The sequence below is a fragment of the Rhinolophus sinicus genome, chromosome 8 (assembly GCF_057876585.1).
Source record: "Rhinolophus sinicus isolate RSI-liver-muscle chromosome 8, RSI-T2T, whole genome shotgun sequence".
Classification (NCBI taxonomy): Eukaryota; Metazoa; Chordata; class Mammalia; order Chiroptera; family Rhinolophidae; genus Rhinolophus; species Rhinolophus sinicus.
The window spans coordinates 33,263,280-33,279,842 of NC_142508.1; the positions used below are offsets into that span (position 1 = coordinate 33,263,280).

Genomic DNA, 16,563 nt, shown 5'->3' on the forward strand with positions numbered 1-16,563 from the left:
TGGAGCCTAGCCAGATTAACATAAGACCTCACCTAAAAACCTAATTACGTTAGTTTCTATTACCTAGTATATCATGTCCAGCTTTCAACAAAAAAATTACAAGACACGCACAAGAAAAAACAGTCTGAAGAGACAAAGCGAGCATCAAAAAACAGGCCCAGCTACAGCACAGATTTTAGAGTTTTCATACTAGGAATTTAAAATAACTATAGTTGTTATGTTAAGGTCACTAATGGGAAAAGCAGACAACGTGCAAAAATGGAGGGGTAATGTAAGCAGAAAGATGGAAGTCCTTAAGAAAGAACCAAAAGAAAATGCTAGAAATTTAAAAGCGCTCTAACAGAAATAACGTCTTTGATGGGCTTATCAATAGATGACACAGGTGAACAAAGAATGAGTTTGAAGATACACGTCAACAGAAACTTCCCAAATTATGCAGAGAAAAACAAACACACACACACACAAAAGCCTCAGAATATGCGAGAATTGTGGGACAATTAAAAGTGTTAACCGGGGCTGGCCCGGTGGCTCAGGCGGTTAGAGCTCCATGCTCCTAACTCCGAAGGCTGCCAGTTCGATTCTCACATGGGCCAGTGGGCTCCCAACCACAAGGTTGCCAGTTGAATTCCTCGAGTCCCGCATGGGATGGTGAGAGGTGCCCCCTGCAACTAACAACGGCAATTGGACCTGGAGCTGAGCTGCGCCCTCCACAACTAAGACTAAAAGGACAACAACTTGAAGCTGAACGGCACCCTCCACAACTAAGATTGAAAGGACAACAACTTGACTTGGAAAAAAAAAAAAAAGTCCTAGAAGTACACACTGTTCCCCAATAAAGTCCTGTTCCCCTTCCCCAATAAAATCTTTTTTTTTTTTAAAGCGTTAACTTATGCACAACTGGAATATCAGAAAAAGAGAGAAAGCAAAAGAAATATTTGAAGTATTAATGGCTGAAAATTTTCCAAGGTTAATGACAGACACCAAACCAAAGATCCAGGAAGTAGAGAATACCAAACAGGACAAATATAAATATACAAATATAAACCTAGGTATATTATCTTCAGGATGGAGAAAATCAAACACAAAGAAAATCTTGAAGAAGTCTGGGGGTATAGATGGAGGGGAGAGAGAGGGAACCTAAGAGAGAAAAAAAATAAACCAAACCCAGAATATAAAATTCTCAATTAAAATCAGAGATGGCATAGAGGGAGAAACAAAATATTACGTAAATTGACTGGCAATCTGGCAATCTTGCTCTTACAGGTTCTAGCTGGTTTTTATAGGTAAGTGTTCATACGATCTACCAATAATGACAGTTATATTTACTCTCTTCCTATCATTATATCTTAATTCCTTTTCTTTCCAGAGGGTAGTGGACCTCCAGCACTATGTCAAATAGTAACAACACTGGATTATTCTTAGTATCAAAGTGAAAGCGTGGAGAACCACTGTACTTAATGCACATTGTATTATTAAGTATAATGTTTTCTTGTAGTTTACCTGGTGCTTTTCTACATTAAGGTAATCATGATTTTTCTCTTTTATTCTATTAATGTGGTGATGGACTGATAGATTTACTGTTAAGTCGTCCCTACCTTTTCTGAAAAAGCACTATATGTTAATTTTTAAGAAACTGGTGAACATATAGTTAGCTAATACTTTATTTAAAAATTTAGCATTTATGTTCATAAGTGAAATGGACCTTTTCATTATCTTATATTGTTCTTGTCTTATTTTGGAATCAAGATTATAGATTCTTATAAAATGAACTGGGCAACTTTTACTTTTTTGGGGGGGGGTGTTATAACCTCTATAAGATAGAAATAAACCATTTCTTGGTAGTTTCGTAGAGCTCGCCTTTAAAGCATTCTGAATGGTATTCTTCTAGGATAAGAGGTCTCTGACATTTTGCCTCATTTATTCTCTATATTCCTTGTGCAATTACACATTTTCAATGAATTTATCCCCTACATTTAGATATATAGTTGGTTAATTCTGTTGTGTCCAAAGTTGTTGCCTTTTCTTTTCTGCATTTTTGTTTATCTCTTGTTGTTCAGTTAGTTAAAAAAAAATTTCCCCTCTTGTAGTCTCTTATCAGAAAATTTGATATATTATGAACCTTTCCAAAGATAGAACTTCAGGTACTGTTAATCTTCTATGACCTGCATTTCATTCATTTTCTCTCTTCTTGTCTCTGTGTATGTCCAATTGCTCTTTACTTGAATACACACCTTGTTCTTAACCTGTTTTCTAATTTCATGATAAACGTAGTTAAAACTTCATTTTCCCACAATTTCAGCCATGTAGTGTTTAAGTCTAATTCTCACCCTTTTTATCCATTTTTTAAAAAAAGATTTTATTGGGGAAGGGGAACAGGACTTTATTGGGGAACAGTGTATACTTCCGGGACTTTTCCAAGTCAAGTTGTTGTCCTTTCAATCTTAGTTGTGGAGGGTGCAGCTCAGCTCCAGGTCCAGTTGCCGTTGTTAGTTGCAGGGGATGCAGCCCACCATCCCTTGCGGGAGTTGAACCGGCAACCTTGTGGTTGAGAGCCTGCACTCCAACCAACTGAACCATCTGGCACTGGCCCATGTGGGAATCGAACCGGCAACCTTCAGCTTTAGGAGCATGGAGCTCCAACCGCCTGAGCCCCTTTAGCATTTCTTGTCATGTAGATTTGCTAGCAACAAATTCATAGCTTTTGTTTATCTAAAAAGGTCTATTTCACCTTCATTTTTGAAGGACTTTTTCTCTGGATATGGAATTCTAAGTTGAAAGGTTTTCTGTTTTCTCCCAGCACTTAAAAAAGTGTCATCCCACTGTCCTGTTTTTGATTATGAAAAGCCAGCCATCATTCATATCATTGTTCCTACCTGTAATGCATCATTTTGTTTGGATACTTTCCAGGTGATTTTTTTTAATCTTTGGGTTTCAGCATATCATAATGATGTGCCCAGGTGAGGTTTCCTTTGTATTTATCCTGCTTGGGGTTTTATGACACTCTTGAATGTGGAAATATGTATCTTTCACCATTTTGGGAAATTTCTGGACATTATTCAAACAGGTTTTCTATTTCATCCCTTTTCCTCCCTTTTTGTAATTCTAATTACATTTGCTAGACCTTTTGATATTCTCATACGTCACTGAAACACTATCCATTCTCTTTTAAGACTTTCTTCTCTGTATTTTAACATATCTATATTCACCTTCATTGACTCTTCTTCTACCTCCAATTTGTTGTTAAACCTATCCAGTTAATTTTTACTTCCAAATATTGTATTTCTAATTTTTACAACTCCCATTTCCAAATTGTTTTTATTCTTTGGCTGAAATTCCCATCTGCTCATTCATTAATTCCATTTTCCTTTATATCCTTCAGAATAATTATAATAGCTGCTTTAAGTTTCTTGTTTGCTAACATCAATATCTGGGTTATCTCAGGACTTGTCCAAGTTGCTTTTTCTCTTGAATGTAGCTTATGTTTTCTTGTTTTTCATATATCTAATAACTTTTATTGCATTATATATGTTGTGAATACATTGTAGAGAGACTGTTAACATTCCTGTGAAGAATACTGACTTTTGTTTTAGTAGGCTATTCTTTTGGTTGAACTCAATCTCCAAAGTGTCTCTCCTGAGACAGGTAGAAGTTGAAGCCTTTACTGTTCTTTCAGTCTTAGCTGGAAAGCTTGGAGTTTGTCCAATACTTGCATATATACAGGATTAGTCAGAAATTTTGGACTTTAAGTGCTGGCGTAGGCTTAAAGAAAAGTGAGAAAAACCTTATCAGAAATTGGAGGAAAGGGACTCTTGTTAAGTAGTGGCAGAAAGTTTAGCACCCTATTATTTGTAGTTAGTGTTGCAAATAGAACTGGGTGATCTAGCTAAGGAAACTTTCACCATTTCTTTTTTAATTGCTTACAGAAACAGGCAAAAGGAGAAATAAAAATTGAGGGAAAGACTTAACGAGTAAGAACTTGATGGTTTTGAAAATCCGTAGCCTCCACTGATGGCAGATGATACTAAAATCAATAAAAGCCTTCTAGACAAAGACAAAATCCAGGGTACTGCTAAGAAACTGGTCTAGAGAGAAAACTAAGGGTATAACTGTAAAATATTTTGTTAGAACCTTAGAAAAATCAAAGCTCCTGTCTCAGAGTATGATTTAATCAGAAAAAGGCTTTGGTACGAGATTAAAGAGGACACTCACAGATACTTTGATTTACATGACAAGACGTCTAAGAAGCTTACCTTCATGAGATTCATGGCTGTGGCTTTTATCTAATGAGATTCACACAAAGTCCACAAAATTTTCAAGAGAATTAGCTCAGTGGAAAACTGCCAACTTGGAGTGACAGGGACAGAGACTACAAAATGAAGAGACCAATGGATCCCCAAAATTCGAATGCCAGTCAGCAAGATTAGAAAACTACTGGAGTGCAAACACACAGCAGAACCAAGCGTTCAGAGGGTGGAGAATTATTTCCGGGCCTTGGGACCTAATCAAGGAATTTTAAAATATTTTTCTGGCCAGATTTCAGAATTGCTGTGCACCAGTGACTTCACTCTGCTTGCTGTGGGGGTTGGGGTAGATAATTTCTTCTCTATTTCCAAAGTTCTACAAATCAAGAGGAACTGTATTTAAGAAACTACAGCTTATGAGTCTCATCAGCGTCCAGACCTGATTTAATTGATAATATTCTTGACTTTGAGCTAATGCTATGAGACGAGACTTTGGGAGGACCTATGGGTAAGTGTATGTTGCACGTGGAAGGGACACGAATCATTAAGGAACACAGGGCAGACTGTAATAGGCAGTCATTAAGATGGTTTCCCCAATGATTCCTGCTTGCTCTAACTCATCCCTTTCATAATCCTCTCCACTTAGAAGTGAGCTGGGTCTACTGATCCATTTCTAATGAACCAAAGATCAGGGGATGTCACTTGTAATATTAGGTTACAAAAAGACTCTGACTTCCATCTTGGGTACCCTCTCTTGCCTGCTCACTTTCAAGAAAGCCAGCTGCCATGAGGTGAGCTGCCCACGTGGAAAGGAATTAACATGTCCAGCCAAGTCAGTGAGGGCCTGAGATGAGTCAGTTTAAATGAGTTTGGAAGACGATTCTCCAACAAAGACTTCAGGTGACTACAGCCTAGTGAGAAACCCTGGGAACCAGAGGCACACAGCTAAGCCATGCCTGGATTCCTTACAAAAAGAAACTGTGAGATAATAAATGCATGTTTGTTTTAAACCACTAAGCTTTAGGGTAACTTGTTATACAATAGCTAGCTAACACACCATCACAGCTCTTACTCCAAGATCAGGGAGTTAAAATAGGTATTCTATCAGTAGTCAAAGATACCACATTGACTAGAATTGCAATAGCTACTATTAAGGTTAAAACCTAAGTGTTATTACCTTCATATATATGTTTATTTTTCACTCATATAACACTCCGTTGTTGGTGTTCCTGGGTGACTGATGGCTTTTTTCCAAGTAGTGGTTTAGGACCCAGAGTTCTTCCATCTTGCAGCTTTGCCATTCCATACAATTAAGAGTCTTCTTTTCCCCACTGGAGAGTATAACCTCTTTTCATAACTGAGCCTTGAGTGATATGTCACCCCTATTCAAACCACACTGAAGAAAATGAACCTAATAGCCACAACTAGAAGCAGTAGTGGTTGAGTAATGTAGGCTGTCTGGACAGTCACGTTCCAGGATCATTTCCAGACAACAGAAAGGAAAGCACAAATGTTTGGTGGTCATCTAGCTATATTATACATAGAATTAACAAATACATACTCAGGACCTTGGAAAATAACCACAGTGTGGGTTTGTGGTCGCTGGACCTGCTATATGCTACACTATGTAAGAATTTCCCCATAAGCTCTCACTCCACATAAAGTCAAGTCTTTTAGGAATTCCAGTGGAACTGTTCACAGTGATTTTAATTACAATCATTCAAGAGTACTCAGTCCCCTTTCTATGGACTCAAGTCAATGTGGGACTTGGATACCATGCCATGGCGTGTTGTCAATTAAAACAAAACCCAGGTGTAGTTTCAACCATGAGGATCAATCACTAAGTACAGTGGAAATATTATCAGAACATTCTTGGAGTTCTGAGGTTTATTATGGCCATTTCAGTTTCTCATGGTTAACTATTGCCCCATAATTCAGCTACTACACATCCCATAGTTCAATACCTTTCCAAATGCAACCGCTCTCATAATTCCCAGTACCTAGAGGATAAGACATTTTAAGATGCTGGTGTGTTTTTCATGTAAAAAAAAAAAGTGGAAAGGCTACTGGACCCTGACAGGGGACCTTGCAAAAGATGAGTCAGGGGCATGGACTTAACTCATCCAATCTGCCATCATGAACTTTTGTCCTTCTATATTGCGCATAGTAATTCCTAACTCTCAAAACACATTTGCAAAAGCATTCTCTAGATTTTTGATGGTATAATTAGTAAAGGATATTACATATTTCTGGATGAGATTAATCTCTTCCCTATCTTTTTGCCTTTCAAACTATAGGTCATATTGAATTCAGATTTTCATTACTAAGTAATATCGGTGGGACTATAAGAGCTGACTCAAAATTTAAGAGTCACAAGAGGTATGGAAAAAATTAGTAGGGAGGTTTCTTAAGGTCTGAGAGTTAAAAGTTTTCTGAGATGCTCAAATCCTTCGTGACAGCCTCATCCCAGTAATGTGGATTCAAATCTTCCCCAAGACTTCAATTTCATTTAAGAGAAGTAGTAATGCTGGAAACTCAGTGAAGCTTCATACCTCAGCAACTAACTGGATCTACTGTTGCATCTGGCTTCCAGGAATGGCAACCCCATGATCAGAAGCAGTAACATGATTCCCAACACACTAATAAAAATGCCCTGGTTTCAATTTCTTGCTTAAGGTCAGAATTTCAAGTGGACTTTTACTTGTAATTATCTAGTTTCATTACAAAGAAGCATCACATATACTTTTGGAACTAGCATTCCTCATCACCTCTAGTTTTTGGTAAGAGGACTTAGCCCCTAATGCAAAAGAGGCTTACCCTGGTACACGATGAACACTCTCTTCTGGTACAAGCCAGGATGACAAGTTTCTCTGTCTTTTGATCTATCTCATTCAAAAATCAATCCTTAACACTCTGCTTCTCTACAGTCCGACAATCACTCTAGTGTGAATTCCTATATGGGCTAGCTTTCTTTGGTTGACAGATGATGACTCTTACTTAAAATTAGAAGTTAAATATTGGAATAATACCAGGTGCCTTGCAGATTTAAAGAACGGAACAAAACTAGGATGTGAGAAAGCAGAAATTATTTTAATGGATCAGAGTGATAGGTAGAGAGACAGAAATGTTTAGGCTGCTGCCAACGTATGACTCAATTCCAACTACTTCCAGTCCAGGAGTGACATTCCACATACTTAACAGCTGGTACAATGAGGACCCCAACCAATCAAAATGAATACTGACTGAAAGAAAACACCCATTAGGGCCATATATAAAGCCGAATATCAGCCCTGCTCCTGTCCCTGTACAGCCAAAAAACTTTGCAAAGAATAAAAAATCTGATTGACTTAATTGGAGCTACGTGTAACTGGCAGTACACCATAACAATATCGAGTGAAGAAAGTGAAAGTGCCATTAAAGAACTAGGAAAGTATGTGTGTTCAAGATGAACAGATTTCTACAAACTGAAAAAAATATATATATGTATATATATGCACATATACATGCAAAGATATATAAATATATTCAATATTAATTTTGACTGACTACAAGATTATTTTACAGATAGGTTCTGCAAATCACGTATTTCATTTATTATACTGTGGATGGACAACTCTCCACAGAAGCATATGTATAGAGCTTAACTTCTTTCTACTGATTGGACAACACAGTATTGAACAATCACAATTTAATTAATCTGCTTGGCAGGAAACTGAATTCTACTTATCATAATTAAAACAACTCTGCAATAATTATTATTTACGTCTACCTATTTATTCCAACAGGATAAGATTCCTAGATCTAGAACTACTGCTTCAAAAGAAATGCACGTTGATAATGTTGATAGGTCATGCCATATTGCCTTTCAAAACGGTACAAGACAAATTTACACTGCTAATGATGAACAAGTATCTTTTGTCCCACACTGATACCAGTGATGGGTGTTATCCCAATTTTAGATTTTAATCCATGTAGGAGCCAAGAAAACTTGTTTTAATTTGTAATTTTCTGGTTAGCAAGGTCAAGAATGTCACAAAATTTTCTTCATTCATTTGAATTCAACTGTGACAGGCCCATTGTTATGCACTGAGTTTTTCCCCACTGCTTTCTATGTGGAATAGAACTTTGTTCCTAAATGACTATTTTTTCATATGTTATATATTTTTTCTGTCAATTGTCTTTTACATCTTTTTAGTGCTTTTTACCATGCCAAAGTTTTAAATCTTTATATAGGTCAAATTATTCTCTTCCTTATCTCTTCTAGGACTCCCAATCCAACTTAGTAAATCCAACTGTAGTATACACAGTTATATTAAATTTCTCTGGAAGGTGTAAATGTGTTTTTTTGGAGAGTAGACAACCAACTGTTAAAACATCATTCCCCCAAAATAAAAAGCCAGTGTTTTTATTTACCAAAATCTCAACTACAAAGAAACCTATTTCAAAAATGTCCCTCTATGCTTGCCAAATTATCCTTCATGCTGTTTAAAACTGTCAAAGTAAACATACCCTACTCGGAGTCTGTTGTGAAAGACAATTTACAAACATTTTAGTAGTATTTCACCTAGAAAAATATCTTATTTCTCCTTTTACTGACATATTTTTTATTGTTTAAAATGGTTTGATAATTTCCTTTCACCTCTAGTTATAAAGCACTTGACAGTTTTTCTCGTTGATATTGAGAGTTGTATTACCCTCGTAGAAATAATCGGAATCTTTGTATATGCTTCTGTGCACTAGAGCAGGGGTGGGCAAACTTTTTCTGTAAAAGGATAGTAAACATTCAAGGTTGTGCAGGCTACATTGTCTGTTGCAGCTACTCAACTCTGATCTTGTGGAGTGAAAGCAGCCACAGGCAATATGTAAAACAAATGTGTGGCTGTGTTCTAACAAAACTATTAACGGCCACTGAAATTTAAATTTCATGTAATATTCATGTTGTCATAAAATATTCTCTTCACTTATTCAACCATTTAAACATTTTTTAAAAATTGAGATCATGGGCTATACAAAAACAGTCTGTGAGACCGGCCATGAGTCAGTTTGCTGACCCCTACTCTCACTTGATGAGTATACCTCCAGTTAATGGTTCCTTGGAAATTTAACAGAATTCATTCATAAGTCCAGGTGACTTTTGATAGATCAAATCTTGTCAAGTTTTCTAATTCTTGAGTAACATGTCTATAGTTTTAAGTTTATGCATATAAATCTTGCATTTTCCTTTGTTTCAGTTCTTTTATTCCAGGTGGCCTACTCATTCATGTTCTCTACACAATTTCTAAGACTGTTGTCAGAGGTACAGTTGAATTTTCTCACCAACAAGGTCACATCACCTTATATTATGCAGATAAGGTGGAAAGCCACAACACTAACTGAACATGATGGAATCAAGTTTCAAACCAACACAAGCACAGCTTCATTGACTACCTTGAAATTCCTGTCCCTGATCTAAATCCTGGTTTCTCCTGGTCTCGCTCTAGATACCATTTTTATTCAGAGCTAACTATGGTAATGCTTCAATGTCCCCAAAAAGCTAAAGTTACTCAACACTTAGTGTGGGCAAGGCATTGTTTTAAGAGCATCGGAGGCAGTAACCAGTTTAAGGATGTCAATGCAAGTTTTTACATGACTGAATTACATTTACACTTAAAAAAAGTCCTACTGACTGCCACGTGAAGAACTTGTAAATGACAAAAACAAAAGAACAGAGAGAGACCAGTTTTTAAACTATTGTAGTAGTCTAACTGAAATAATAATGAGACTATGGTGATGGGAGTGAGGATGGATTCCAGAGAAATTTGGGAAACAGATCCACAGGACTTGATGTGGAAGGTAAAGAGGGACGTGTTGATGACTCTCCAGTATGAATCCGCTGATGAGCAAAGTGTGTACTCTGCCTGAAGACTCTCCTGCTTTTCTTGTAGTTATAGGAGCGCTCTCCAGTATGCACTCTTTTATGTTGATTAAGGTGTCCAATTTGTATGAAGGTTTTCCTACACTCCTTGCATTCATATGGTTTCTTTCCAGAATGAATTCTCTGATGAACACTAAGGGATTGACGATGGCTGAAAGCTTTGCCACATGCACTACACTCATAAGGTTTCTCCCCAGTGTGACTCCTGCGATGACAAATAAGGGATGACTTTGTCTTGAATGCCTTCCCACATTCAATACATTCATAAGGCCTTTGGCCCGTGTGAAGCCTCTGATGTTGAGTACAGGAGGAGTTATCACCAAAGGCCTTTCCACATTCAATACATTTATAGGGCTTCTCTCCAGTATGAACTCTCTGATGTTGAATTAGATGTGTGGTCTGGCTGAAGGCTTTCCCACATTCTTTACACTCATAAGGTTTCTCTCCAGTATGAGTTTTCTGATGCTGTGCAAGGTGAGCCTTTTGGGTAAAGGCTTTACTACAAACCTTACATTCATAAGGTTTCTCTCCAGTATGAATTCTCTGATGAGTGGCCAGCTGTGAACTGATGCTGAAGGATTTGCCACATTCCCCACATTCAAAGGGTTTCTCTCCAGTATGAATTCTCAAATGACTAGCAAGGTGTATATTCTGCCTAAAAGCTTTCCCACATTCTTTGCACTTAAAAGGTTTCTCTCCAGAATGTACTCTTTGATGTTGAGTTAGTGATGCGTGATGGCTGAAGGCTTTCCTACAAACATCACATTCATATGGTTTCTCTCCAGTATGAATCCTTTGATGGACAGTCAGGGATGAGCCGTACCTAAAGGATTTGTCACATACATCACATTTGTAGGGTTTCTCTCCAGTGTGGATTCTCCTATGTTGATTAAGTCCTATGTGATCACTGAAGGCTTTCCCACAGTCAATGCAATCAAAGGGTTTCTCCCCAGTGTGATAATATCTCCAGTGACGAATAAGGGATGTGTTCTGTATGAAGGCTTTCCCACACTCAATACATTCATAGGGCTTCTTGCCAGTGTGACATCTCTGATGTCGAGCAAAGGATGAGCCATCGCTGAAGGCCTTTCCACAATCATTACATTTATAGGGCTTCTCCCCAGTATGAATTCTCTGGTGAACAGTAAGGGAGGAGCTCTGAGTAAAAGTTTTCTTACATTCATTACATTTGAAAAGTTTTTTTCCTGCATAGAGTCCTGTATGTTTTATAACCAGTGAATTTTTGGGGAAACTTTTCTTAACTGAATCACGACTATGAACTCTCTCTTCTGAAACGTCCAAAGGGAACCATCTTCCAGATTTGTTATACATACGCTCTCTTTCATTAGAGAAGGTTTTGTTATTAATGATTGTCTCTTGCCTGAATTGTGTCTCCTGACCTACCAGCTTCCTTTCAAACATACCCTCAGAATCCCAATTTTCTCTGAAAGTGGAACACTCCAAATTAGTGTTTAAAGTTCTGTCTGTTACCACTTCAGCAAATAAATCCTGCTTTGGAAATAATTCCTGGGTCTCATGTACAGATTGTTGGCCTGAAACATATCAAGAAAACAAATATGTCTTTTATCATATACTAGAAAAAAAGGAATCTGCTACAAGGAAAATTGTGAATGAATTCACTAAATGGCAAATTAAACCACATAAATTATACATTTCTAAAAGCTATTGCATTTAAACATGCAGCCTACGATGTCTGTAAAAAGACCCCAGACTGAATTCACACATGAACCTTAGGAGACAGGAGTAGAAAAAAATACATATGTGGAATCAGTTACACATCAGAAGAGTAAGGAGTTCGAAAAACGTTCTACACTCACACCACCTAAAAATACAGGCTATGACATCCATTGACTTAACTTCACTCTGTCCACCCTGCTTTGGATGCCAGAGTTGTCATCACGTCACAAAAGTTGTTACAACAAATATGCCAAAGCACAAAAAAGACACTGTAGTCTACAGTATTTATTAGAATTGTCTAAAAGCCCAGTCATTCCCCTACAACCAGAAAATGGTGTTTCTGTAAACCATATTTTATTTGAGAAATTTCAACAAAAGTTACATTGCCAATTGATAGCCAAAGCTCAGTAGTCACATAAAATCAATTTTACGTTTACCTGCTTGCTTCCACAAGCCTGACAAAATCGTTACTTTTCTGGCCATTTATTAAGGATAGGGCCTTGCAATTTAACTTGTCATTTTGAAACGAATGTTGTTATAATAATGGCAATTACTAATATTATGTTTAATATGTTCACATACACTACTAAACAAGAACATACCTTATCTCAAACTTTAAGCTTATTAGGAGGAGTGAATATGCCTGGATCCTTTTGCTAAATCACTTTGCATATACCAAAAATCATGCATGTATAGTTATATCTCAATAAACATACATAGATAAAATTGGAATTGGGGAAATGATGCAGGGAGACAAATGTCTGGAAAATGATGATCTTAAATAAAGGAAAAGGAGGAACTCTTCTTTTTTAAAATGACAACACTGAAAGCTTTCCTTCTTAGATCAGTAACAAGACGAGGATGCCTGCTTTCACAAATTCTATTCTACACTGTTCTAGAAATACTAGCCAGAGAAATTAGAAATATAAATAAAAGGCATCCAATTTAGAAAGGAAGAAGTAAAACTATATTTGAAGGTGACATGATCCCACATATAGAAAACCCTAAAGACTCCACAAGTAAAGTATTAGCGCTAATAAGTTAGTTCATCAAAATGACGAGATACAAGATCAACACAGAAAACTCAGTTGTATTTATATACAGTGGGAATGAAAAATCTAAACAGGAAATTATGAAAACAATTCCATGAAAAATAGCATTAAAAGAAATTATTGAGGAATAATTGTACCCAAGGATGTGCAAGATTGTATGCTGAAAACTACCAAACATTGCTGAATGAAATTAAGAAAAGCTAAATAAATGGAAAGACATCCTATGTTCATGGATAGGAAGACTTATCAGTGTGTTCACGGATAGGAAGACAGCAAGAAAGAAATAACAGAAACAAAACCAAACAAATTTGTTATGTGGTACAAATGGGAATAATACATCTATTAATAAAAAGAAAAAAGTATGAGTGAAACAAAAAGTCAACAAAAATAAATGCTTCACCCAATTTAAACTACTATATAGCGAGAAACACTGTGCAAACTTACAGGCCATATGAAACTGGGAAAAAATGTGTCACATTCACGAAACAGGATTTATATTCATACTACATAAAGGCAACAAAATTGGGTGATGAATATAAGGAAACCATTAACAGAATATGAACTCTAACTGGATTTAAATGCATACATCCTCAATATTATAAGTATCTGGGAAATTAAAATTAAACAAAACTCAAAAATAAAACAAAAGCTTGGCAAAAAATAAAACAAATGATATTGGTAAAGATGTCTAGAAAACAGGTTTCTTATATATTATTCACCAAGGATATAGCACTATATCCATAAAACTTTAAAAATATGTATATTTTGATCATGCAAAGAGGTATATACAAACAGGACCACTGTTTATTATAGGTAAAAACTGGAAAAGACCTAAATGTTTAAATGTCCTCAATACTAGTAAATTAGTTAGTTAAGTAAATTATGATATATCCATATATTGTAATACTAGACAGTCATTTACAAAATAAAATAGAACTATATGTATTAAGTTTCTAAGGACACAAATAAAGGGAGAAATTGTAAAAGAAATAATGTATCAGACTACATAAAAATTTTCGAGTTTTTACATATGACAATTTGAAAAGGTCTAATTAAAACAAAAACTCTTATTACCATATGTGAAAAACAGTTTGAGACAATACATCAGTCAGTCACTGGGACTATTAAGAAAACATTTAAGACATGGACAGAGAAATGGGTATAAATGAGAAATATTTTACAAAAGGATAAAGAGAATAACCATACTTAGGAAAAGTATTCAACCAAGTTCAATTTAATAAAAAATATAACTAGGCTGTAATCTTTCGCCAAATAATAAGCAAACATCTTCATCAAAATACCTAATGCTATGAGGATGAAATTAAACCCATACATTTAGTCATCGCTGGAGTTGCTGAAAGCAAAGAAAACTTTCAGAGCCTAACAGATGTTCGTATTCAGGGATACGGCAATCCCCAAAATGCATAGTTTTCACTTACATAAAGATATTTATTCTAAATGTATTTTTCATACCAATAAATGTGAACTAACCTAACTGAATATGTACAACATGGAATGCATGCAATAAACATCTGCATGCATGACTGACTGTACACTATAATTCCTACTATGTTAAAAATGTGTTTGTCGTGACTTGAAAGGGGTCTAAAATTGTCTTGTTAACATACTGTGCTTATGGAGTCATCTACTCTTCTTCCAGACAGGTGACAGCATTACAGTTTCCACAAACCATTATTTTTAAAAGAAATTTCTTCTTCTTCCCTTGTATATCAAAGGAGGAAGAGACCCTCTACTTCTTGTGATCCAACCTCTGCCCACTCTGCCCAACTGTAACCAGGACACTACTGGGAACCCTGCCCTTTGCCTCAGTAATGCCCCACTGGAAACTACCTCACACACACATCTTCCCCTGTTAAGAGGATTACTGGACAGTTTATAACATGTGCGCAAATTCCTCTACTCTGCCAAGCAGAGCAGCGCCCTAATGACTTTCAATTTATGGTTCTTACAGGAATGGGCGCACAGTGAAGCGAATGGGCTGTTTGATCACAGAAGGGGAAACCTTTGGAAGACAGCAAAGGGTTGCACCGGGTCAGGAAAGGTCACTTAAGGAAACAAGTGGCTGATAAACATCGAGTGCAGAAACAGGGGCAGCAGTACCCAGAGTAACTAATGCCAGAGACAAAGGAGCCCAGGAGCAGGGAAGAGGAATTCTGAAAGCCCTGATCTCAATTTTGCCTCCAGACTTAGAGGACTTGGCAAAGTTTTCTCCTGGACATTAGCAAGGACTTGGTCTCGGGAAAAGCTATGCCCTGACCTGCGGTCATTTCCACACCAGGCCTCCCACGCTCACCTGTAAACAGGACTCCCATCAGCTCTCTCTTCACCAGCCAGGGCTCCTTCCCTTGTTCCAGTAAAGAAACCAAACCTGGCTCAGACACACAGCATCCTACGTGTGGGAAAGACATGGGGTTCTGTCATGCTCCCGGTACTCTGAACCAAGAACCAGTTCCTTGGCTTTCAGAGAAGAGTGTTATTACAGGAAAGAGCGGAAAGAAAAGTGAGGAGAATCCGAAAGACAGAAAAGGAAATGCTTCAAGCCTAATGAAGATACCAACTTCCAACTCTACAAATGGCAAGCTCTTATCTTAGGATGCAGGAGCAAAACTTCAGCCCAATATTCGAGAAGAACCCTAGACAGACAGAAACACACACACACACACACGACACATATACACACACAGATACACTCACACGCACAGAAACACACTGACACTGACACACACACACACACACTTCATAACTGAGGAAAGATAAATTCAGATTTGGGACAGGGACATTCTTACCTACTGACCCAAGATCGTGGTTCTCCCACATCACATTCTTACAGAAATTCTTCCGAGCTGGGTCTAGCTGCTGGGAGAGATCTATGGCCACATTCGCAACGGTCACCAAGCCCTGAAATGGCACAAACACGTTTTTTGGTTAACACCATGCTTCTGAACCTGCAATGGCTCTGACGGGGTGGGCTGTGTCAACACACTGTGAAGGAGGCACTCTGTATCAAGAATTGTCATGTAGGTTCCGAGTGATGCAGGTCACATAATGACTGGGCCTAGTTATAACATATATGTTTGGGGGAACAAAGAGAAAAATAAGAGGGCCTATTTCTGTCATGAAGAATCTAATTCTGTAGAGGAGAATGGCCTCACGCACAGTATGAATTATCTAATGCTGACTGAAGGCTTCCCCACATTCATATGCGTTATTCAATCTGTAGGATTTTCCTCTCATATGAAATGTCTGATGAAAAGAAAGGGTTGAGAGCCTGCTCGAGGGTTTCTCACATTCATTACATGTCAAACGTTTCTGATTTAAACAGACCTGTGATTCATTACAACGGAATTTCCCCCACTTTCCGTGTGTGTGTATCATGACTGCACAGTCTTACCTCTGGTGGGCGTGTTGACAGGAAGCACTGCGTGCGAAGGGGAACCTCTCTCACACTTACTGTACCCATGGTCTCTTCCCTCAAGAAGAGTTTCTTAATAAAGGTCACTGCATCTTGCAATCCGACTCGTGCCACCCTGTCTACTGAAACCAGGAGCCATTATCGGGGATCATGCCCTTGGCCTCGGAAACACCCTACTGGAAATCTTGCACACACTACCTCATGCAAGTTACCCATGCACGGGTC

At 37.5% G+C, this 16,563-nt stretch overlaps 1 protein-coding gene across 6 annotated transcripts in view; it reads right to left on the minus strand.

The window, feature by feature from the left end:
* ZFP28 (ZFP28 zinc finger protein) overlaps positions 1-16,563 on the minus strand; it is a 32,364-nt gene that overhangs the window by 5,682 nt on the left and 10,119 nt on the right. Inside the window, exons 6-8 of one of the 6 annotated variants that reach the window (XM_074315361.2) lie at positions 15,713-15,824; positions 15,220-15,315; positions 7,313-11,708 (exon numbers count right to left, since the gene is read on the minus strand). In XM_074315361.2, coding sequence (XP_074171462.2) covers positions 10,003-11,708; positions 15,220-15,315; positions 15,713-15,824 — 1,914 coding nt within the window. In that variant the 3' untranslated portion in view covers positions 7,313-10,002. Of the gene's footprint in view, positions 1-7,312; positions 11,709-12,120; positions 14,027-15,219; positions 15,316-15,712; positions 15,825-16,563 lie in introns of those variants that run through there. The other 5 variants (XM_074315364.2, XM_074315363.2, XM_074315362.2 and 2 more) reach the window with 5 other exon arrangements.